The 18,368-nt window shown below is 39.7% G+C and overlaps 1 protein-coding gene across 5 annotated transcripts in view; it reads right to left on the bottom strand.

Annotated features, from left to right (window-relative positions):
- The window catches only part of SLC35B4 (solute carrier family 35 member B4), a 40,516-nt gene that overhangs the window by 17,560 nt on the left and 4,588 nt on the right, over nt 1-18,368 (bottom strand). For all 5 annotated transcript variants that reach the window (XR_014301096.1, XR_014301097.1, XM_082692857.1 and 2 more), the window contains exon 2: nt 16,649-16,762. Coding sequence is in view for 3 of the 5 variants with exons in the window: in XM_082692857.1 (XP_082548983.1) it covers nt 16,649-16,762 (114 nt within the window). In the remaining 2 variants the exon portion in view is untranslated. The remainder of the gene's footprint in view (nt 1-16,648; nt 16,763-18,368) is intronic.

Below are 18,368 nucleotides of genomic sequence, written 5' to 3'. Positions count from 1 at the left end.
GTTGAAAAGCAGCAATTTCCTATGATTCAATCGAATACATTCAAAAAGAGAAAAAATATCTGAAATAAATGGCTAGAGAATGCGGGACAAAGGAAAATAAGTAGTTCCGTATCCTTCAGGAAATGGTGAAGGTCTTTGAGCACAGATCACCCCCACCTTTTTCATCTTGGCACATCAGAAGAATGAAAGCACTAAGAGTCCAGTCATCTTCCTTGACAAGAACCAACCTGATGTTGCTGGTAGATATGGACCTACAAGCCCTAAACATCAACCATGCTGGGGTGAAATTAACAGTCTATCAAGTTTCAGAAGCTTCACAATGAACGCAGGACAGAGTATTAGACACACATAAAATTACTGCTGTTCCGAAGAAAACCACAAGTCCAAAATGGTGCCACTTAAGTTACAGACCCAAGTCAGCAAACCAAAACTTAATTCCTAACTCAACTGCAGTTACAACCAATACCCCCCTCCCCCTGCCACCCCAGGAATGCAACCTTTTACCAGTCAACAAAGAATTTCCTGGTCAGTACTAGGCAATTTACTGATAGAGTGGGATATTTGTTTTAAATGGCAAGCAGAAGCCTCCAAAAGGTTCAAAATTCCAAAACAGTCTCACTAAAAGACTCACTGTAAACACAGCTAATGAAAATGAGCAAAGGTACCTAAAACAAGACTGTAGAACTGACATAATGGCTACTATTCCCCTCTGTCCTTTGAGTATTCACCCTAGTCAGCCTCCCATGGACTGCCTTTCACTCCAAAGAGACCAGCACACAGTTACTTGTAGAAGAAGAACAGTTGAGGCTACAGCCAATACTCTTCACTCCTTGGCTCAAGGCCAAACTAAAGTCCGTAGGTGAATAATTTCCTAAACCTAGGGAGAATCCTCAAGAGTCTGTAACTACATTACTTCCTGAGCCCAGCTGAGCAAGGAAAATAAAAATTCACATTGTCCCCTCCTTTACAAATAAAGACAGGCCCACCCCTCACCCCCACTCCTGCCCTAAGAGGAAACTGCCTTCAAAAGGATTATATGCTACCCCTTCCCATGTGAACTACCGAATAGGTAGAGGAGCGTATGGACAAAAACCTGATTGGGTGACAGGCGCATGCATGGAAGGTTAATCAGATTAAGCCTTACCAATCCCCCAATCTCCCCTATCTCAAAATTGTAAGTGTAAAAATTCTGATTTTAAGGGAACAAGAGTCCTTCTAGGAGAAGCTTGCATTCTTTCCCTGTGTCTTTAAAATGTAAGTGTTCAAGATTCTACTGGTCTTCTCTAGGAAATCCTTTCCAGTCCCTCTCCTTAAAATACAAATTTTAGAGTGGTCATTCTTATCAAGAAAAACACAAGGGGGAGAGGTTATTTGGAACTTGATTTGCCAGGAGAAATTCAAATCTCAAGTGTCTTCACAAATACTAAAAGAACTTTGACCATCTAGATTGATAACCTTATTCCATATCTACCAGAAAAACAACTGAGATCTAACTTTTACAACTAGCAAATTCTGTATGTACTTCATGGCAGCAATTTAAAATAGAAAGCCATAGGGGCTCTCTGTATGTTCATGTGAGTCTATATTTATGTGTTGTCGCTCTGTGGTATTTTCTACTCGCGGGTGGTATTGCTACAATTAATTTGTACAAGAGCTCTATTTAGCTGGTTTTAAGGCAACCACCTGTAAGGACTGGGCATTCTAAAACTCTCTGAAAAAAACTAACCCAAATATTTTTCAAGGTCACATGGTTTGGAAAAAATATTTGATATTTTAAGGCTGATGGCTTAATTATAAAGACAGGTCTCTGGGGTTACCAACACTAAATATAAAACTTTTATTCTACTTCAGTTTAATAGCCCCCAAATAAGTTCGTGTTGTCCGTTACAAGATCTGTCAACAAAAATTAATAGCTTAGGATAATGGCTGACTTTGTCTAATGTTTAATACTATTTTTATACGTCACCTAAACATAGTTATTAAAAACAAGTAAATTAGATATAAACAAGATAAAAGTTTATAAATGAACTTTTCAACAATATTACATCTAAACAGATTTCCCAATTTTTTTAGAACCTAAAAACCTTAAAGTTTTGCTGAATTAGGTTAAATGATGAATCAAGTTAAATTCATTAAATATCTAAATCATTTCTAGAAGTAGGAGGACCCTAGGCTCACCTCATACTAGAGAACTATCAAATCATCCTAAATACCCCAGAAATTGATCTGAAGACTAGCAGAACAAACTCCATAACTAAAGGCAGAGAAGGGCCACATGGAAGAAGGTAGTTAAGTGTAAATATGGTTTGGGAGAGAAAGGACTCCCAGCGCTGCTGTTGCAGAGAAGGACAAGAGACAGACTAACATACCTGAGAGCCACGAAGAAAACAAATGCCCATAGCAACTGGCTTGGAAAGTGAGAGGGGCTAAATTTTGTGAGTTCTTGTAGGGCTTAAAGCCTGGGTTCTGAAGGTCTGGGGGGTTTGGTTCAGATAAAGCCCCAAAGCACTGGGGCTGCTCTTGGAGAAAAGGGAAGGCAGACAGTCCGGGACACAGAACATGGAAACAGGGATTGGGAGAGGGCTTGGGGCACGCTGTGAAGAGGTTAGTTGCTCCTCTCAGACCTGTTCCAGAGAGGCAGCTCACAGAGAGACCCCTCTGGGAACAACAAAGGAACCGGCAGAGCCATTTCCCTCCTCTACTCCTTAGATAAACACATAACCACCTCCAGGAACTAGCCCAGCACTGACACTTTCAATCTAAACTGCTTACACTGCTGGAACTACCCTCCCAGTAATGCTTGCCTCAGACCCAACAAGACAGGCCCCCTCCCCCAGAAGACCAGCTCAAACCCCTGCCCACAGCACATCTCCTGTCAGGGGTTTTGCAGGGCCTCGGCCCCAGCAGCAGTAGTGAAAGGTCTCATTTCATAAGCAGACCAGAGCACAACCTATTAAAATGCACCACATTCAGTCCAGACACCAAACACTGCCCATACAAGGCAAAGAAAAGCCTCTATGGCTGGCCTGAAGGATCAAGTGGCCAGGACACAATAATAGACCACATGCTGCACACATCAGAGATACTCCCTGAAGTGGCAGGGCCTGGGTAACAGGGGACACTACACTGCAGGGTACTACTGGACCTCTTCTTCATAAGGCCATTACCCTCAAGAACAGGAGATGTAGCTGATTCTCCTAATACACAGAAACACAGAGGATGCCTGGGTGGCTCAGTAGGTTAAGCCTCTGCCTTTGGCTCGGGACATGATCTCAGGGTCCTGGGATCGAGCCCTGCATCAGGCTCTCTGCTCAGCAGGGAGCATGCTTTCGCCTCTATCTCTCTGCCTGCCTCTCTGCCTACTTGTGATCTCTCTGTCCCTCTGTCAAATAAATAAATAAAATCTTAAAAAAAAAAAAAAGAAAAAGAAAAGAAACAGGCATAGAGACTTAGACAAAATGAGAAGACAGAGGACCCTGTCCAAATGACAGGACAGGAAAAGGCCACGGAGAGAGACCTAAGTGAAACAGATAAAAGTAACAAGTTTGATAGAGAATTTAAAGTAATGATCACAAAGATACTAACTGGACTTGAGAAAGAAGTGGAAGATACGAGTGAACCCTTAACAAAGAGATAACAAATAACATAGCAGAGATAAAGGGCTCAATAAATGAAATGAGAAATATGCTTGATGCAATGAATGCAGGCTGAAAGAAGCAGAGGAATGAATTAATGACCCAGAGGATAGAGTAATGGAAAGTAATCAAGCTAAACAAAAGAGAAAAAAGAATTATGCAAAATGACAACAGACTTAGGGAACTCAGTGATTCCATCGAAAGTACTACTGTTTGCATTATAGGAGTTCCATATGGAGAAAGAAAAGAGGGCAGAAAATTAGTTACAGAAATAATAACTGAAAAGTTCCCTAATCTGAAGAAGTTAACAGATATCCAGATACAGGAGGCACAGAAAATCCCAACAACATCAACAAAAGGAGATCCACACCAACACATATAATAATTAAAATGGCAAAACATATAGTTATAAAGAAAAAAATTTAAAAGCAGCAAGACAACAGAGGACAATTACATAAAAGGGAAACCCCAAAAAGTTATCAGGGGATTTTTCAGCAGAGACATTATGAGCCAGAAAGAAGTGAATAATATATTCAAAGTGCTGAATGGGATAAATCTGCAGTCAAGAATACTCTATCCAGCAAGGCTATCACTCAGAATAGAAAAGGAGATAGAGTTTCTCAGATGAACAAAAACTAAAGGAGTTGTGACCACTCAATCAGCCCTGGAAGAAATATTAATGGGGACTCTGAGTGGAAAGGAAAAACCAAAAGTAACAATATGAAGGTAGGAAACACAAAAACAGAAAAAACTAATATTTTTGTAAAATAGCAGTCAAGGAACTCACAGAATAAAAGGATGTAAATATATGACACCCTATACCTAAAATGTGGGGAGGAGAGGACTAAAGAGTAAGTTCAAATTTAAACAACCATCCACTTAATATAGACTATTATATGCAAAAAATGTTTTATATATATGAACTTAATGGTAACCACAAATCAAAATCCACGAATACACAAAGAAAAAAGAGAAAAAAATTCACATGATCACTAAAGAAAACCAGCAAACCATGAAAGAAAGAAAAAGGATCAGAGAAAATCTTCAGAAACAACCAGAAAACAAGTTATAAAATGGCAATAAATACATATCAATAATTACTTTGAATTTAAATGGCCTAAACACTCAAAAGATATCAGGTGATAAAATGGGTTAAAAAAAAATAGACTCATCTACATGTTGCCAACAAGAGACTCACTTTAGACCTAAAGACATCCACAGACTGAAATGAATGGATGGAGAAACATTTATGCAAATGGATATTGAAAGTACTTAATATCGGACAAACTAAACTTTAAAACAAAGACAGTAAAAAAAATTAGAAAAATTTTTTTTAAAAATTAGAAAAAAAATTAGAAAATTAGGCTGTAATAAGAGACAAAACACAAAATAATAATAATATTAGAGCCAATCCAACAAGACATTAAAAACTGTAAATATTTATGCACCCAACACGGGATCACCCAAATACATAAAACAGTTGATAGCAAATATAAAGGAACTAATTGATAATAATACAGTAATAGTAGGGGACTTTAACACCCCACTTACATCAATAGACAGATCATCTAAACAGTAAATCAATAAGTAAACAATCGCTTTCAATGACATACTGGAACACATGGATTTAACATATGTATCCAGAACATTCCAACCTAAAACAGCAGAATACATATTCTTTTCAAGTGCACATGGAACATTCTCCAGAACAGATCACATATTAGGCCAAAAAACAAGCCTAAACAAATTTTAAAAGACTGAAGTCATATCATGCATCTTTTCTGACCACAGTGCTATGATACTGGAAGTCAACTATGAGAAAAAAATAAAATCCGTACAGATCACAAATACATGGGGGTTAAAATACCATGCTACTGAACAATGAATGGGTCAGTCAGGAAATAAGAGAAGAAATTAAAAGGTGCCTAGGTGGCTCAGTTGGTAAGCGTCTGTCTTCAGCTCAAGTCATGATCTCAGAGTCCTGGGATCGAGTCCCTTGTCAAGCACCCTGCTCAGCTGGGAGTCTGCTTCTCCCTCTCTCCCTGCTCATGCTCTCTCTCTTGCACTGTCTTTCTCTCTCAAATAAATAAAATCTTTTTTAAAAAAGATTAGAAATTTTAAAGTACACAAAAACAAATGAAAGTGAAAACAATGGTTTAAAACCTTCAGTACGTAACAAAAGTTCTAAGAGGGAAGTTTATACCAATACAAGCCTACCTCAAGAAGCAAGAAAAATCTCAAATAAACAACCTTACTTTACACCTAAAGAAGCTGGAAATGGAACACATGAAGCCTAAAGCCAGCAGGAGGAGGTAAATAATAAGGATTAGAGCACAAATAAATGATACAGAATCTAAAAAGACAATAGTCTTTTTGGAGTTCAATTGATGAAACCAGGAGGTGGTTCTTTGAAACAATAAAACTGATAAATCTCTAGCCAGACTTACCAAAAAGAGAAAGGAACCAAATACATAAAATCACAAATAAGAGAGGAAAAACAACCACCAACACCACAGAATTACAATATAAGAGAATATTATGAAAAACTACACACCAACAGACTGGGCAATCTAGAAGAAATGGATAAATTCCTAGAAACCTATAAATTACAAAAACTGAAACAGGAAGAAACAGAAAAACTTGAACAGACCAGTACCAGCAAAGAAGTTGAATCAGTAATTTTAAAAAACTCCCAACAAACAAAATCCAGAACCAGATGGCTTCACAGAATTCTGCTAAACATTTGAAGAAGAGTTAATACCTATTATTCTCAAACTATTCCAAAAAACAAAAAAGGAAGGGAAAGTTCCAAATGCATTCTATGAGGCCAGCATTACCCTGATACCAAAACCAGGTAAAGATTCCACAAAAAACAAACTACAGGCCAGTATCTCTAATGAACACAGATGCAAAAATCCTCAACAAACTACTAGCAGACCGAATGCAACAATAAATTAAAAACGTCATTTACTAGGATTAAGTACGATTTATTCATGGGTTGCAAGGGTAATTCAGTATTTGCAAATGAATCAATGTGATACATCACATCAATAAGAAAGTATGAGAACCATATGATTATTTCAATGGATGCAGAAAAAGCACTTGACAAAGTACAACATCCATTCATGACAAAAAAACCTTCAACAAAGTTTAGAGGTAACATAGCTCAACATAATAAAGATCATATATGAAAAACCCACAACTAACATGATCCTTAATTGAGAAAATCAGAGCTTTTCCCGTTAAGATCAGGAACAAGACAAGAATGTCTACTCTCAACACTTTTATTCAACATAGTATTAGAAGTCCTAGCCATAGGAATCAGACAAGAAAAGGAAATAAAGGCATCCTAACTGGTAAGGAAGAAGTAAAACTCTCATTATTTGCAGATTACATGATCCTACGTATAGAAAACCCTAAAGACCACCACACCTTAAAGACTACCCATAAAGACGACCCACAAAAACTACCCTAAAGTTTACCAAAAATTGCTAGAACACATGAATTCCCTAAAGTTGCAGGATACAAAATCAGTCTACAGAAATCTCTGCATTTCTACATACCAATAATGAAGCAACAACAGAAAGAGAAATTAAGAAAACAATTATATTTACAACTGTAATAAAAGCAGTAAGACACTTAGGAAAAAACCTAAACAAATAGGTGAAAAACCTGTACTCTGAAAACTAGAAAACACTAATGAAAGAAACTTGAAGACAACACAAAGAAATAGAAAGACATCCCATGCTCGTGGATTTGGAAAAACAATATAAATATTGTTAAAACATCTATACCACCCAAAGCAACATATACATTCAATGCAATCCCTATCAAAATACCATGAACATTTTTCACAAAGCTAGAACAATCCTGAAATTTTTATGGAAACTCAGAAGACCCCAAATAGCCAAGACAATCCTGGGGAGGGAAAGAAAAAAAAAAAAAGCTGGAAGCCTCACAATTCCAGACTTTAAGTTTTATTACAAAGCTGTAGTAATCTAAAACAGTATGGTAGTGGCACAAAAAGAGACACACAGATCAATGGGACAGAATAGAAAACCCAGAAATAAACCCACAATAATATGATCAATGAATCTTTGACAAAGGAAGAAAGACACCCAATGGGAAAAAGACAGTGTCTTCAACAAATAGTGTTGGGAAAACTGGACAGCAACATGCGAAAGAATCAAACTGACTTTTTTCTTTTAAGATTTTATTTATTTATTTGACAGAAAGAGACATAGCGAGAGAGGGAACACAAGCGGGGGAGTGGAAGGGGGAGAAGCAGGCTTCCCGACAAGCAGGGAGCCCGATGCGGGGCTTGATCCCAGGACCCTGAGATCATAACCTGAGCCAAAGGCAAATGCTTAAAGACTTGAGCGACTCAGGTGCCTCGATCACGTTCTTAAACCATGCACAAAAATTAAAAATGGATTAAGTACCTAATGTGACATATAAAACCATAAAAATCCTAAAAGAGCACAAACTAACTTCTTTGACACTGCTTATAGCAACTTTTTTTTAGACAGGTTCCCTGAGGTAAGGGAAACAAAAGCAAAAATAAACTATGGGAACAATATAAAAATAAAAAGCTTCTGCACACAGAAGCAAACAATCAACGAAACTAAAAGGCAGCCTACAGAATGAGAAAAGATATCAGTAAACGACATACCTGATGAAGGGTTAGTCCGCCAATGCATAAAGAACTTAAAAAACTTAACACCCAAAAAACAAATAATTCAATTAAAAAATGGGCAGGACATGAACATTTTTCCAAGGAAGACATACAAACGGCCAAGAGACAAGGAAAACATGCTCAACATCACTGATCATAGGGAAATGTGAATCAAAACTACATGAGACACCACCTCACACGTCAGGACGGCTAAAACAAACAACACAAGAAACAACAGGTGTTGGCGAGGATGTAGGGAAAAAGGAACCCTCTGACACTGCTGGGGAACGCAAACTGGTGCAGCCACTGTGAAAAATAGTCTGGAGGTGCCTCAAAAAGTTAAAAATAGAATTACCCAATGATCCAGTAAGCACATTACTGGGGATTTACCCAAAGAATACACAAAAACTAGATCAAAGAAACAGATGCACGCCGGATGATTAAAGCAGCATTATTTGCAACAGCCGAGATATGGAAGCAGCCCAGGTGCCCACCGACTGAGGAACGGATGAAGAAGCTGTGATGTGTGTATAGATACAGATCAGATACTAGGACATTATTCAGCCATAAAAATGAATGACATCCTGCCGTTTGCAAGGACATGGATGGAGCTAGAGAGCGTCATGCTAAGTGAAGTGAGTCAGAGAAAGAAATACCATATGATTTCACTCGTATGCGGAACTTAAGAAACAAAACAAATGAGCCAAGGAAAGAGAGAAAGAAAGAAACAAACCAAGAAACTGACTCTTCACTATAGAGAACACACTGATGGTTACCAGAGGGGAGGTGGGTGGGAGATGGGGTAGGTGACAGGGATTAAGTAAGTGCCCTTGTCACGATGAGCACAGGACATGTCTGAGGGCTGAATTACTATATTGTACATGTAAAACTAGTATAACGCTTTATTTAACTAACTGGAAGTAAAATAAAAACTTGAAAAAAAAAAATCTAGATCAGGGCGCCTGAGTGGCTCAGTCGTTAAGCTTCTGTCTTCAGTTCTGGTCGTGATCTCAGGGTCCTGGGACTGAAACCCCGCATAGCATCTGGCTCCTTTACTCAGTAAGGAGTCTGCCTCTCCCCCTCCCTCTGCCTCTGCCTGCTGCTCCCCCGCCGCTTGTGCACTTGCTCTCAAATAAATAAAATCTTTAAAAATCTTTAAATAAGCGCTTAATAAAAAAATAACAAAATCTTTAAATAAAATCTTTTAAAAAAATAAAATAAAAATAAAATCTAGATCATTTCCCAAAAAGACAAAATACTAAAACATTAATTACTAAAACTAAGTTGATCAACTTTTGGCTTATTATAGAGCAACTAAAAGATACTTGGATATGTTAATATTCATTGGCAAATTTAAAAAGGCATATGCTTTTAGAATTTTTGAAATGTATTCATAAAATTCAAATTCAAAAAAAATGCTGGTAAAACCCACGGCTCATAATTGCTTACTTCTTTGTTTTCACTGGAAATTAAGGTTTCTTAGGGGTAAGAACTCTGATACATGTAATTAAAACTACTAAAAATAATGACAATATCTGTGTATGGCAGGAAAGTAGGATGTGTTTTCAGGAGAAAAAGGTGTGAGAAATGGAAATAATGTAGCCAGGGTCTGGGGGCTCACGGACACCTGGCTCCGGGGTTCCCAAACAGACCAGGTTTGGCTACTGGCCACTCACAAAATTCAAAGGCAGAGATGGAGTGGTGGTGAAACAAGGAATTTGGGGCACCTGGGTGGCTCAGTGGGTTAAGCCTCTGTCTTCAGCTCAGGTCATGATCTCAGGGTCCTGGGATCGAGCCCCAAATCGGGCTCTCTGCTCGGTGGAGAGCCTGCTTCCCCCTCTCTCTGCCTGCCTCTCTGCCTACTTGGAATCTCTCTCCTCTGTCAAATAAATAAATAAAATCTTAAAAAAAAAAAAAAAAGAAGGAAGAAACAGGAATTTATTTCACGGAGGCCAACACCGGAAGACAGGGGCCTAGCTAGCACCTGAGAGACTGTCTCCAAGGCACCAAAAATACTTCCAGGATAACATGTAAGAAATGCGGAGCAAAGGTGGGTGGATATGCACAGGTGAGCAGTGAAAGTCAAATTAACCACTGTCTTGAAGTGAATCATGGGAGGGAGGAGCTCACTGGCTCAGGGCCGACCCTACTGCTTGAGGGGTCAGTGTTAGTTCCCCTCCTGGGATGCTTTATCCACGGGGTCTTCAGTCTGAGCCAAGAGACAAGCTGGAAAGAAGCCAACTAGAAAGTCTGAGGTCAAAATAGAGGCAGCCAAAATCCTCTTTCAATACATTTTTTGTGAAGGGGAGAAAAAGTAATTTTGTCCTAAAATGAGGCTGGTTGTTTAAAGGGAAGAAACAAAGGACAAAATTGGAATATAGGGGGACAGTTGGAGGAGGTTTGTGGAAAAAAAATCTTCTCAAACAGGAACTTTCATGTGCGGGCAACCTAAATTAAACAAATTTAAAAAAACAAATTTGTTTTTAAAAAAGGGTTTTTCGGACACCTGGGTGGCTCAGTCAGTTAAGCCACTGTCTTCAGCTCAGGTCATGACCCCAGGGTCCTGGGATAGAGTCCCTTGCTCGGCAGGGAGCCTGCTTCTCTCTCTGCCTCTGCCTGCCAATGCAGGCGTGTGCGCACTCTCTCGCAGACAAATAAATAAATAAAATCTATAAAAAAGGGTTTTAAAATCAAAAGCAAACAGGTGCAAAATTAGATTTTGGTTTTTCTCTCTGTTAAAAGGACAACGTTTTCTTGGGCTTTTGGTCATTTGGGTAAGACTAAAAACCTCTTCACCTTTTAAGTATTAGATTTTGTAGTCATCTGTGATCCTATTTAAAGTAGGCAAGGGCTTTAAAATCTTTTTTTTTTAATATTTTTGACTGGGCCATCTGGGTGGCTCGGTAGGTTACATGGCTGCCTTGGGCTCAGGCCCTGCTCCGCAGGAGCCTGCTTCTCCCTCTCCCTCCGCCATTCCCTCTGCTCACGCTCGCTCTCGTGCACGCTCTCTCTAAAATAAATACACAAAATCTTTAAAAAAAAATATGTTTCACTGACTTCCTAAAACCAAATTCTAAGTGAAGCCTTTTTTTTCCCCCCTAAGTCTTTTTGACCTAAAATATTCCAAAGGACTTGGTAAATGAACAGGCTTATTTGATATGTAAATTACATGGGAAGCACTGTCAAAAAAAAAGTAACACTAAGCCTTTATCCTGTATTTGTAAGACTGTGGCTCATGTGGATAAAGTCCATTCTACTTCTGCAAAAATAGTCCCTCCCTGCCAGACTTGTGTCATCCTAATGTCCTTGTAACATGGCAACCTCTGAAATGTAGACAACGTTTTATTTCAGGACAGAAAAAAAAATCTAACTGTGCCCCTAACTTTTCACAGACAAAATAAGACATCTCATTGGTTGAGTCCCCTACATTTACATTGTTGAGTTGGAAAGGGCCTAACAGGGGTACTTGGGTGGCTCAGCCATTGAGTCAAGTTGAACTCTTGATTTGGGCTCGGGTCATGATCTCAGGATCTGAGATCGATGAGTCCCACATGAGGCTCCATACTCAGTGGGGAATCTGCTTGAGATTCTATCCCTCTTCCTCTGCCCACTACCCTAAAATAAATAAATAGATAGATAGATAGATAGATAGATAAATAAATACATAATTTTTTAAGGGCCCACTGGAAAACATTCATGATTCTGAATTCACTCCTTTTCACATGTTCCTATTTCCCTGATTAGAGATAAATGTAAATGAGGCTAGGATCAAGAACTGTTTCTTGAGGCGCCTGGGTGGCTCAGTTGGTTGGGCAGCTGCCTTCAGCTCAGGTCATGATCCCAGGGTGCTGGGATGGAGCCCCGCATCGGGCTCCCTGCTCAGCAGAGAGCCTGCTTCTCCCTCTCCCTCTGCCTGCCCTTCTGCCTACTTATGCTCTCTATCTCCCTGTCAAAAAAATAATAAAAATCTTAAAAAAAAAAAAAAAAGAACTGCTTCTTAATTCTTAAAATTGCTGCAAAACCTGTTAAAGCAATAGCAGCCCAACAAATATCCTTAAAGTCTCTTGATAACAGAAGAGCTCTTAACTCTCTATTGGCTGATGAAGGTGGTGTCTGGACTAAGCCAAGTTTACCCGTGTGACCCCTAAAACTCAGGTAAGGTCACAGAACAAGTCGCTTGGCTTAAGAAGGTGACTCCTTCTACAGGGTCTTTCTTTGGCTTATTTGATTTTGATTAGCTTGAATCTGGGGGACCATGGCTCTAATGTACACTCCAAATATTGGGATTTATCCCATTTACGTAATGATAATAAACCTCCTTTTTGAAAGCTTGAGATACATGCAACAATGCATCAAGCAAATGCTCTCCCTAAGACAGGAACATTTACAGAACAGAGAAAATAACCCACTTAAGAGGAGTGTGAATCTGAGGCTGTGACCTACAAATACCAGAGGTTAAGCAAAAAGGTCATGATCTATGGATACCAGACAAAGGAACGACAAAAACTTCGAAAACTTCCGAGCAGTAAGGGAGAGTGGTGCTAAGACCTAAAATGTTTATCACATCTCAGTTAAGCTGAGAGTCTGATCAAAAGGGGGTAACTGCTCAAAAGAAAACCACAGGCCCAAAATGGTGCCACTAAGTTTAAGGACCCAAGTCAGTAAACCAAGACTTAATTCCTTACCCAAGTGCAATTTCAACCAATTCCCCCCTCCCTGGAATGTCATCTTTATCCAGTCAACATAAAACTCCTTGGTCAATACTAGGGAATTTTCTGATAAGCACCCCCACCCCCTTCGCGGCTTCTGCTCTCCTTTTAAGGCAACCTTGCCTAAACAATGCATATTTGGCTAATAAATTCCTTCCTGCTTTTTTTAATGCCCTCTACCTTTAAAAGTCTTTCCTTTCTTTAGCTCAATAGAGCTCCCCTCTTCTTGCTAGATGGGATACTGATTCATGAATCATTTAATGAAACCACTAGATCTTCAAATTTACTCAGCTGAATTTTTTTTTTTAACACTGAGAACAGCTATTTCACAGATTCTAAAATATTACTGGTGACTTCACAAGGTTTCTTGCCAAATTTTCTTAGTCTTCTCTTGAAACAATGCTATCTGGAGACAGAGTTCATCCAGGCCTTTTAGGATAATGAATTCCAACTATTCCACCTTGCTGGCTACGCAGCATGGCCTAGAAATTGCTTCTGGGAATGAATGACATCCCCATGATGTCAAGGTTTTGCCTGCAGCTTCACAGATAGAAACTAAAACAGCCAGTTCTACAGGACACACATGGAGGTATGATTGTTAGGGCAAGATCCCGGGGAGCCTGAAAGGGCAGGTTAGGGAGCTGGGTTTCCCTCACCTACTAGTGACCCCTGAGTGCCTGTGAGGGGGCGTGTCACAAGACAATAGTAGGAAGTCGAAATACAGGTACGGAGGGGTGGGAAGCAAGAGGCCAGCCAGCTAGGGCACCATTATAAAAGTTAATGGTGAGAATGAATGCATTCCTGAACTGTGCTAGTGGCAGCCTCAATGGAAAGAGATAATGGCGCGGGGTGGGGGTGGGGGAGAGGGTCAGAGGAATTAAAAATGTGGAGGATCCTTGTCTCACCACACTGTCTTGATGACCACAGTTTTGTAATACAGCTTGAAATCTGGAATTGTGATGCCTCCAGTTTCGTTTCTCTTTTTCCAGATTGCTTGGTCTATTAGGGACACAAAGATCAATGGGACAGAAAAGAGAACCCAGAAAGGGACCCACAACTGTATGATCAACTAATATTCAACAAAGCAGGAAAAAATATTCAGTGGGGAAAAAGACAGTCTCTTCAACAAATGGTGCTGGGGAAACTGGACAGTGACGTGCAGAAGAATGAACCTGGACCATTTCCTTACACCATACACAAAAACAAATTCAAAGTGGATGAAAGACCTAAATGTGAGACAGAAAGCCATCAAAATCTAGAGGAGAACATAGGCAATAAACCTCTCTGACCTTGGCCACAGCAACTTCTTACTAGACACGTCACCAGAGGCAAGGGAAACAAAAGCAAAAATGAACTATTGGGACTTCATCAGGATAAAAAGCTTCTGCACAAGGGGCGTGTGCGTGGCTCAATCGTTAGGTGTCTCCCTTCGGCTCAGGTCATGATCCCAGGGGCCTGGGATTGAGCCCCATATCAGGTTCCCTGCTCAGTGGGGAGTCTGCCTTTTCCTCTCCTATCCTCCTGTTTGTATTCTGTCTCTCCCTGTGTTTCTCTGTCAAATAAATAAAATCTTAAAAAACAAAACAAAACAAAAAAAACTTCTGCACAGCAAAGGAAACATTCAACAAAACTAAAAGGCAGCCTAGAAGATATCTCCAAGTGACATATCTGATAAAGGCTTAGTATCCCAAATCTATAAAGAACTTATCAAACTCAATGTACAAAAAAACCCCAAACAACCCAGTTAAGAAATGGGCAGAAAAATAGACACTTTTCTTAAGAATACATCCAGATGCCAACAGACACATAAGGAGATGCTCAACATCATTATCGAGGAAATACCAATCAAAACCATGATGAGATACCACCTCACACCTGTCAGAACGGCTAAAATTAACAACGCAAGAAAGAACAGGTGTTGGATATGGAGAAAGGGAAGCCTCTTGCACTGTTGGTGGAACTGCAAACTGGTGTAGTTACTCTGGAGAACAATACTAAGGCTCCTCAAAAACTTAAACATAGAAATACCCTACTATCCAGCAATTGCACTAAAGGTATTTACCCAAAGGATAAAAAAATACAGATGTGAAGGGGTAAATGCACCCCGATGTTTAGAGTACCATTATCGACAAGAGCCAAATTACAGAGAGAGCCCAAGTGTCCATGAACTTATGGATGAATAAAGAAGATGTGGCATATATATATATATATATGTACAAGGGACTTGGCCATTAGGAAGAATGAAATCTTAGCATGTGCAACCACGTGGACAGAGCTAGTGTATTATACTAAGTGAAATAAGTCAGCTAAAGAAATATAAATACCATTCGATCTCACTTATATATGGAATTTAAGAAACAAAACAGATGAACATATAGGAAGGGGGAAAAAAAGAGTGAGGGAAACAAACCACAGGAGACTCTTAACAACAGAGAGCAAACTGAGGGGTGATGGAGGGAGGTGGGTAGGGGACGGATAGATGGGTCATGGGCATTGAGAAGAGCACTTGTGATGAGTGCTGGGTGTTTCATATAAGTGATGACTCATTAAATCCACTCCAATATTGCACCATATGTTAACTAACTGAAGTTTCAATAAAAATTTGAAAATAGGATAAAATAAAACAATAGAAAGATTTAAAAAAAAAATTGTGGGGGTGTCTACCATGATGTAAATGCTGGTCTAGGGAATGAAGGTTTTATGTAGATACTAAAGCCAATGAAAAAAACCACCTACTCAGAATACTTAGCAACACACTGGGAAATTTAAAAGCGCAATATTAATAACAAAATTCAACCACATTTTCTATAGCAGGCTATTCGGGAATGTTGCAAAAGAACAACCACCACGAGCCTTGACCTGCCCTTGGATACACTGACATCGGAAAATCCCTATCTACAGGATTACAAGACCTGATCTTACTACACTCTTGCAAGGGGATGCATTATACTTTTATTTCCAGTCCATCTGGGCAAGAATACTGAATTTTCAATACACTGTTGATTAGAACTGTCTTGTTTTCTCTTTGGCCCCCTGAGTACAGTTATGCAAATCTGGACTAATGCGTGGAGGTCTGGAATCAACAATTTTGCCTTGGCTTGCCACTCACTTCGTTTTAATTGGGAGGAAATGCCCACAACGTAAAATCAACCATGTGAAAGTGAACAGTTAGGTGGCACTTAGCGTATCACGAGGCTGTACAAGCACCACTTCTGGTTATTCCCCAAACCCATTCATTTTTAAAAAGGACCAATAATACCACTCTTAATGTATTGGCTAACTTTACCAACATGAGGCTAGCATACATAACTATTAAAAAACATTGTGGTCACAACACACTAAACCTTTAACCAATCATATATTATACACATACACACATTATTGTTTCCATCATAATTATTTTGTGTTGTGGTGGGCATTTTATTAGAAAAACAGGCTCCCTGGAATGTCACAACATTTTAAATTCAGAAAATGAATTATCATTATTCTCCTAAAAACTTTGACACAGATCTTACAAGAGGATATCTCATACTCCTCCTTCTACCTAGTTACCAGAAAAGTCCTGAACTTCTTCAAAACAAAACAAAACAAAAATAACAAAGGCTAAAAGAGACTTCAATGTGCCATACCTTATTGGGATAGCTGGCCGCTTCCTTCCCAAATCCGCTTCAAAGAGGAAGCCTTCCACAGCAATAAATAAAAATTGTGCAAATGTCACAATGTTCCCGCATCCTGGGTGCTTCCTGCGTAGTAAAACAAAAAGCTGAGGTAAAGGGCACTAAGACTTGTTATATTAATAGTTCAAAATAACAGGGAGGACCAATTTCTCTTACCCACTGTCCTTTATCTCTGATTTCACATCCCATGGATCACACACGTCTATCAATAGAGCGCACAGAGAAGAAATGTCAAGCGTATTTTACTCTTCCCTAGCTGTACTAGGCCATGAGGAAGAACTCTGATAACTCTCATTCTCAGAACTACAATACAACTTTTCCAGTAAGCAGTGGGTGATTGGTCGTATGTCCTTGGGATACTCACTTCACCTAAAGTGAATCCTGGTCACTTCAGCAGCAAAGCCCCAACACAGAAATGTGCTCTGGTCTCCTGGGATGTTTACACAGCCTCCTGACCAGGAACCACCAAGACTACTGGCAAGAGAAGACATGCACCCATTGCTGGTGACTAGGACATCGTCTCAGAGAAGGTCACCCTGGGGGCAATGACTGGTTCTTGGGCTGGGGAGTTTCATTCTCTTTTTTGAAGTATCAAGCACGGGTATACACATGGCCCATGAACCAGGACAGAATGTATCTGTGGAGGGGTGATTAGGAAAAAAGTGTCTACAGATAAAGGGTCTTCGGCAGGGGTAAGGAGAGATAAGAAGCAAGAATGAGGAGAAAAGGCTGAAGAACCCTGTGATCATCGACTGACCCCAGCCCTGAACACAGGTACACTAGGTATTCCACAAACGGTAGAATTTAATCGAACCTCTTCAGTGATCCACGGAAGGGTTGAGCAATCTTCCACAGTGACTGCTGGGCACACATTTAAGAGGCAGAAAGAGTCCTTCTGACCTCCGTCTTGAAACACTGGGAAAACTGGTTACTTAAAATGTTCGTGGTTTGGAGTCTGCCCCTATCAGGTTCTGCTCAGTCACTGGAAGAAGTACCATTTGTCGTTGTTTCCCTGAAACTTTCAGACTTCTCAGCCTTCATATTTTCTCATCTTGCTCAAGGACATTTATTAACCAGAGGCTAGTGATTAGAGGGATGATTATTGTATTATAAATGTACTATTATACTTAATACACTGCTAATTATTAAAAAAACAACCCCATTCTCTACTAGTGGTATTATTAATAAATAGCAATGTCAAGTATACAAGTTCTGAAATACACCCAACGGGGGAAAAGTAGGTTAACTATAAACATAAGCCACTCTTGTGCAAGCTAGGCTTACCACGTGCAATGCAACTGTTGCTACTCCTTACACTCTAGTGGCTACAAAGGTGTTCTTGAAAACTACCATTTTGCAGCCGACATTTCTTTTAGTATTTATGTTCGAGGGAAAAACACTGCAAGAAGCCATAAACAATCACATAAAACACTGACCTCATTCAAAGAGCTAATCGAAACCATTAGCCTAATGATGAGTGACAGGAGAAGGTACGTTAGCTCTAGCCAGTTCCTGGCACAGTGCTTTTCAACTCCGGCCAGGCTGCTCTTTAGAAACCCACAAGTCGGAGGAGTCCTCCCAGCACCCAGACCTGCTCAGACTACTGTGGGGATAAGGCCCTAGACCCTGTACTTTTCAAAGGTCTCTGCTTGCTTCTAGGTGCAGCCAGACC

Source organism: Mustela nivalis (assembly GCF_964662115.1).
Source record: "Mustela nivalis genome assembly, chromosome: 12".
NCBI classification, from domain to species: Eukaryota; Metazoa; Chordata; class Mammalia; order Carnivora; family Mustelidae; genus Mustela; species Mustela nivalis.
This window is presented reverse-complemented; position numbering and strand designations above follow the sequence as displayed.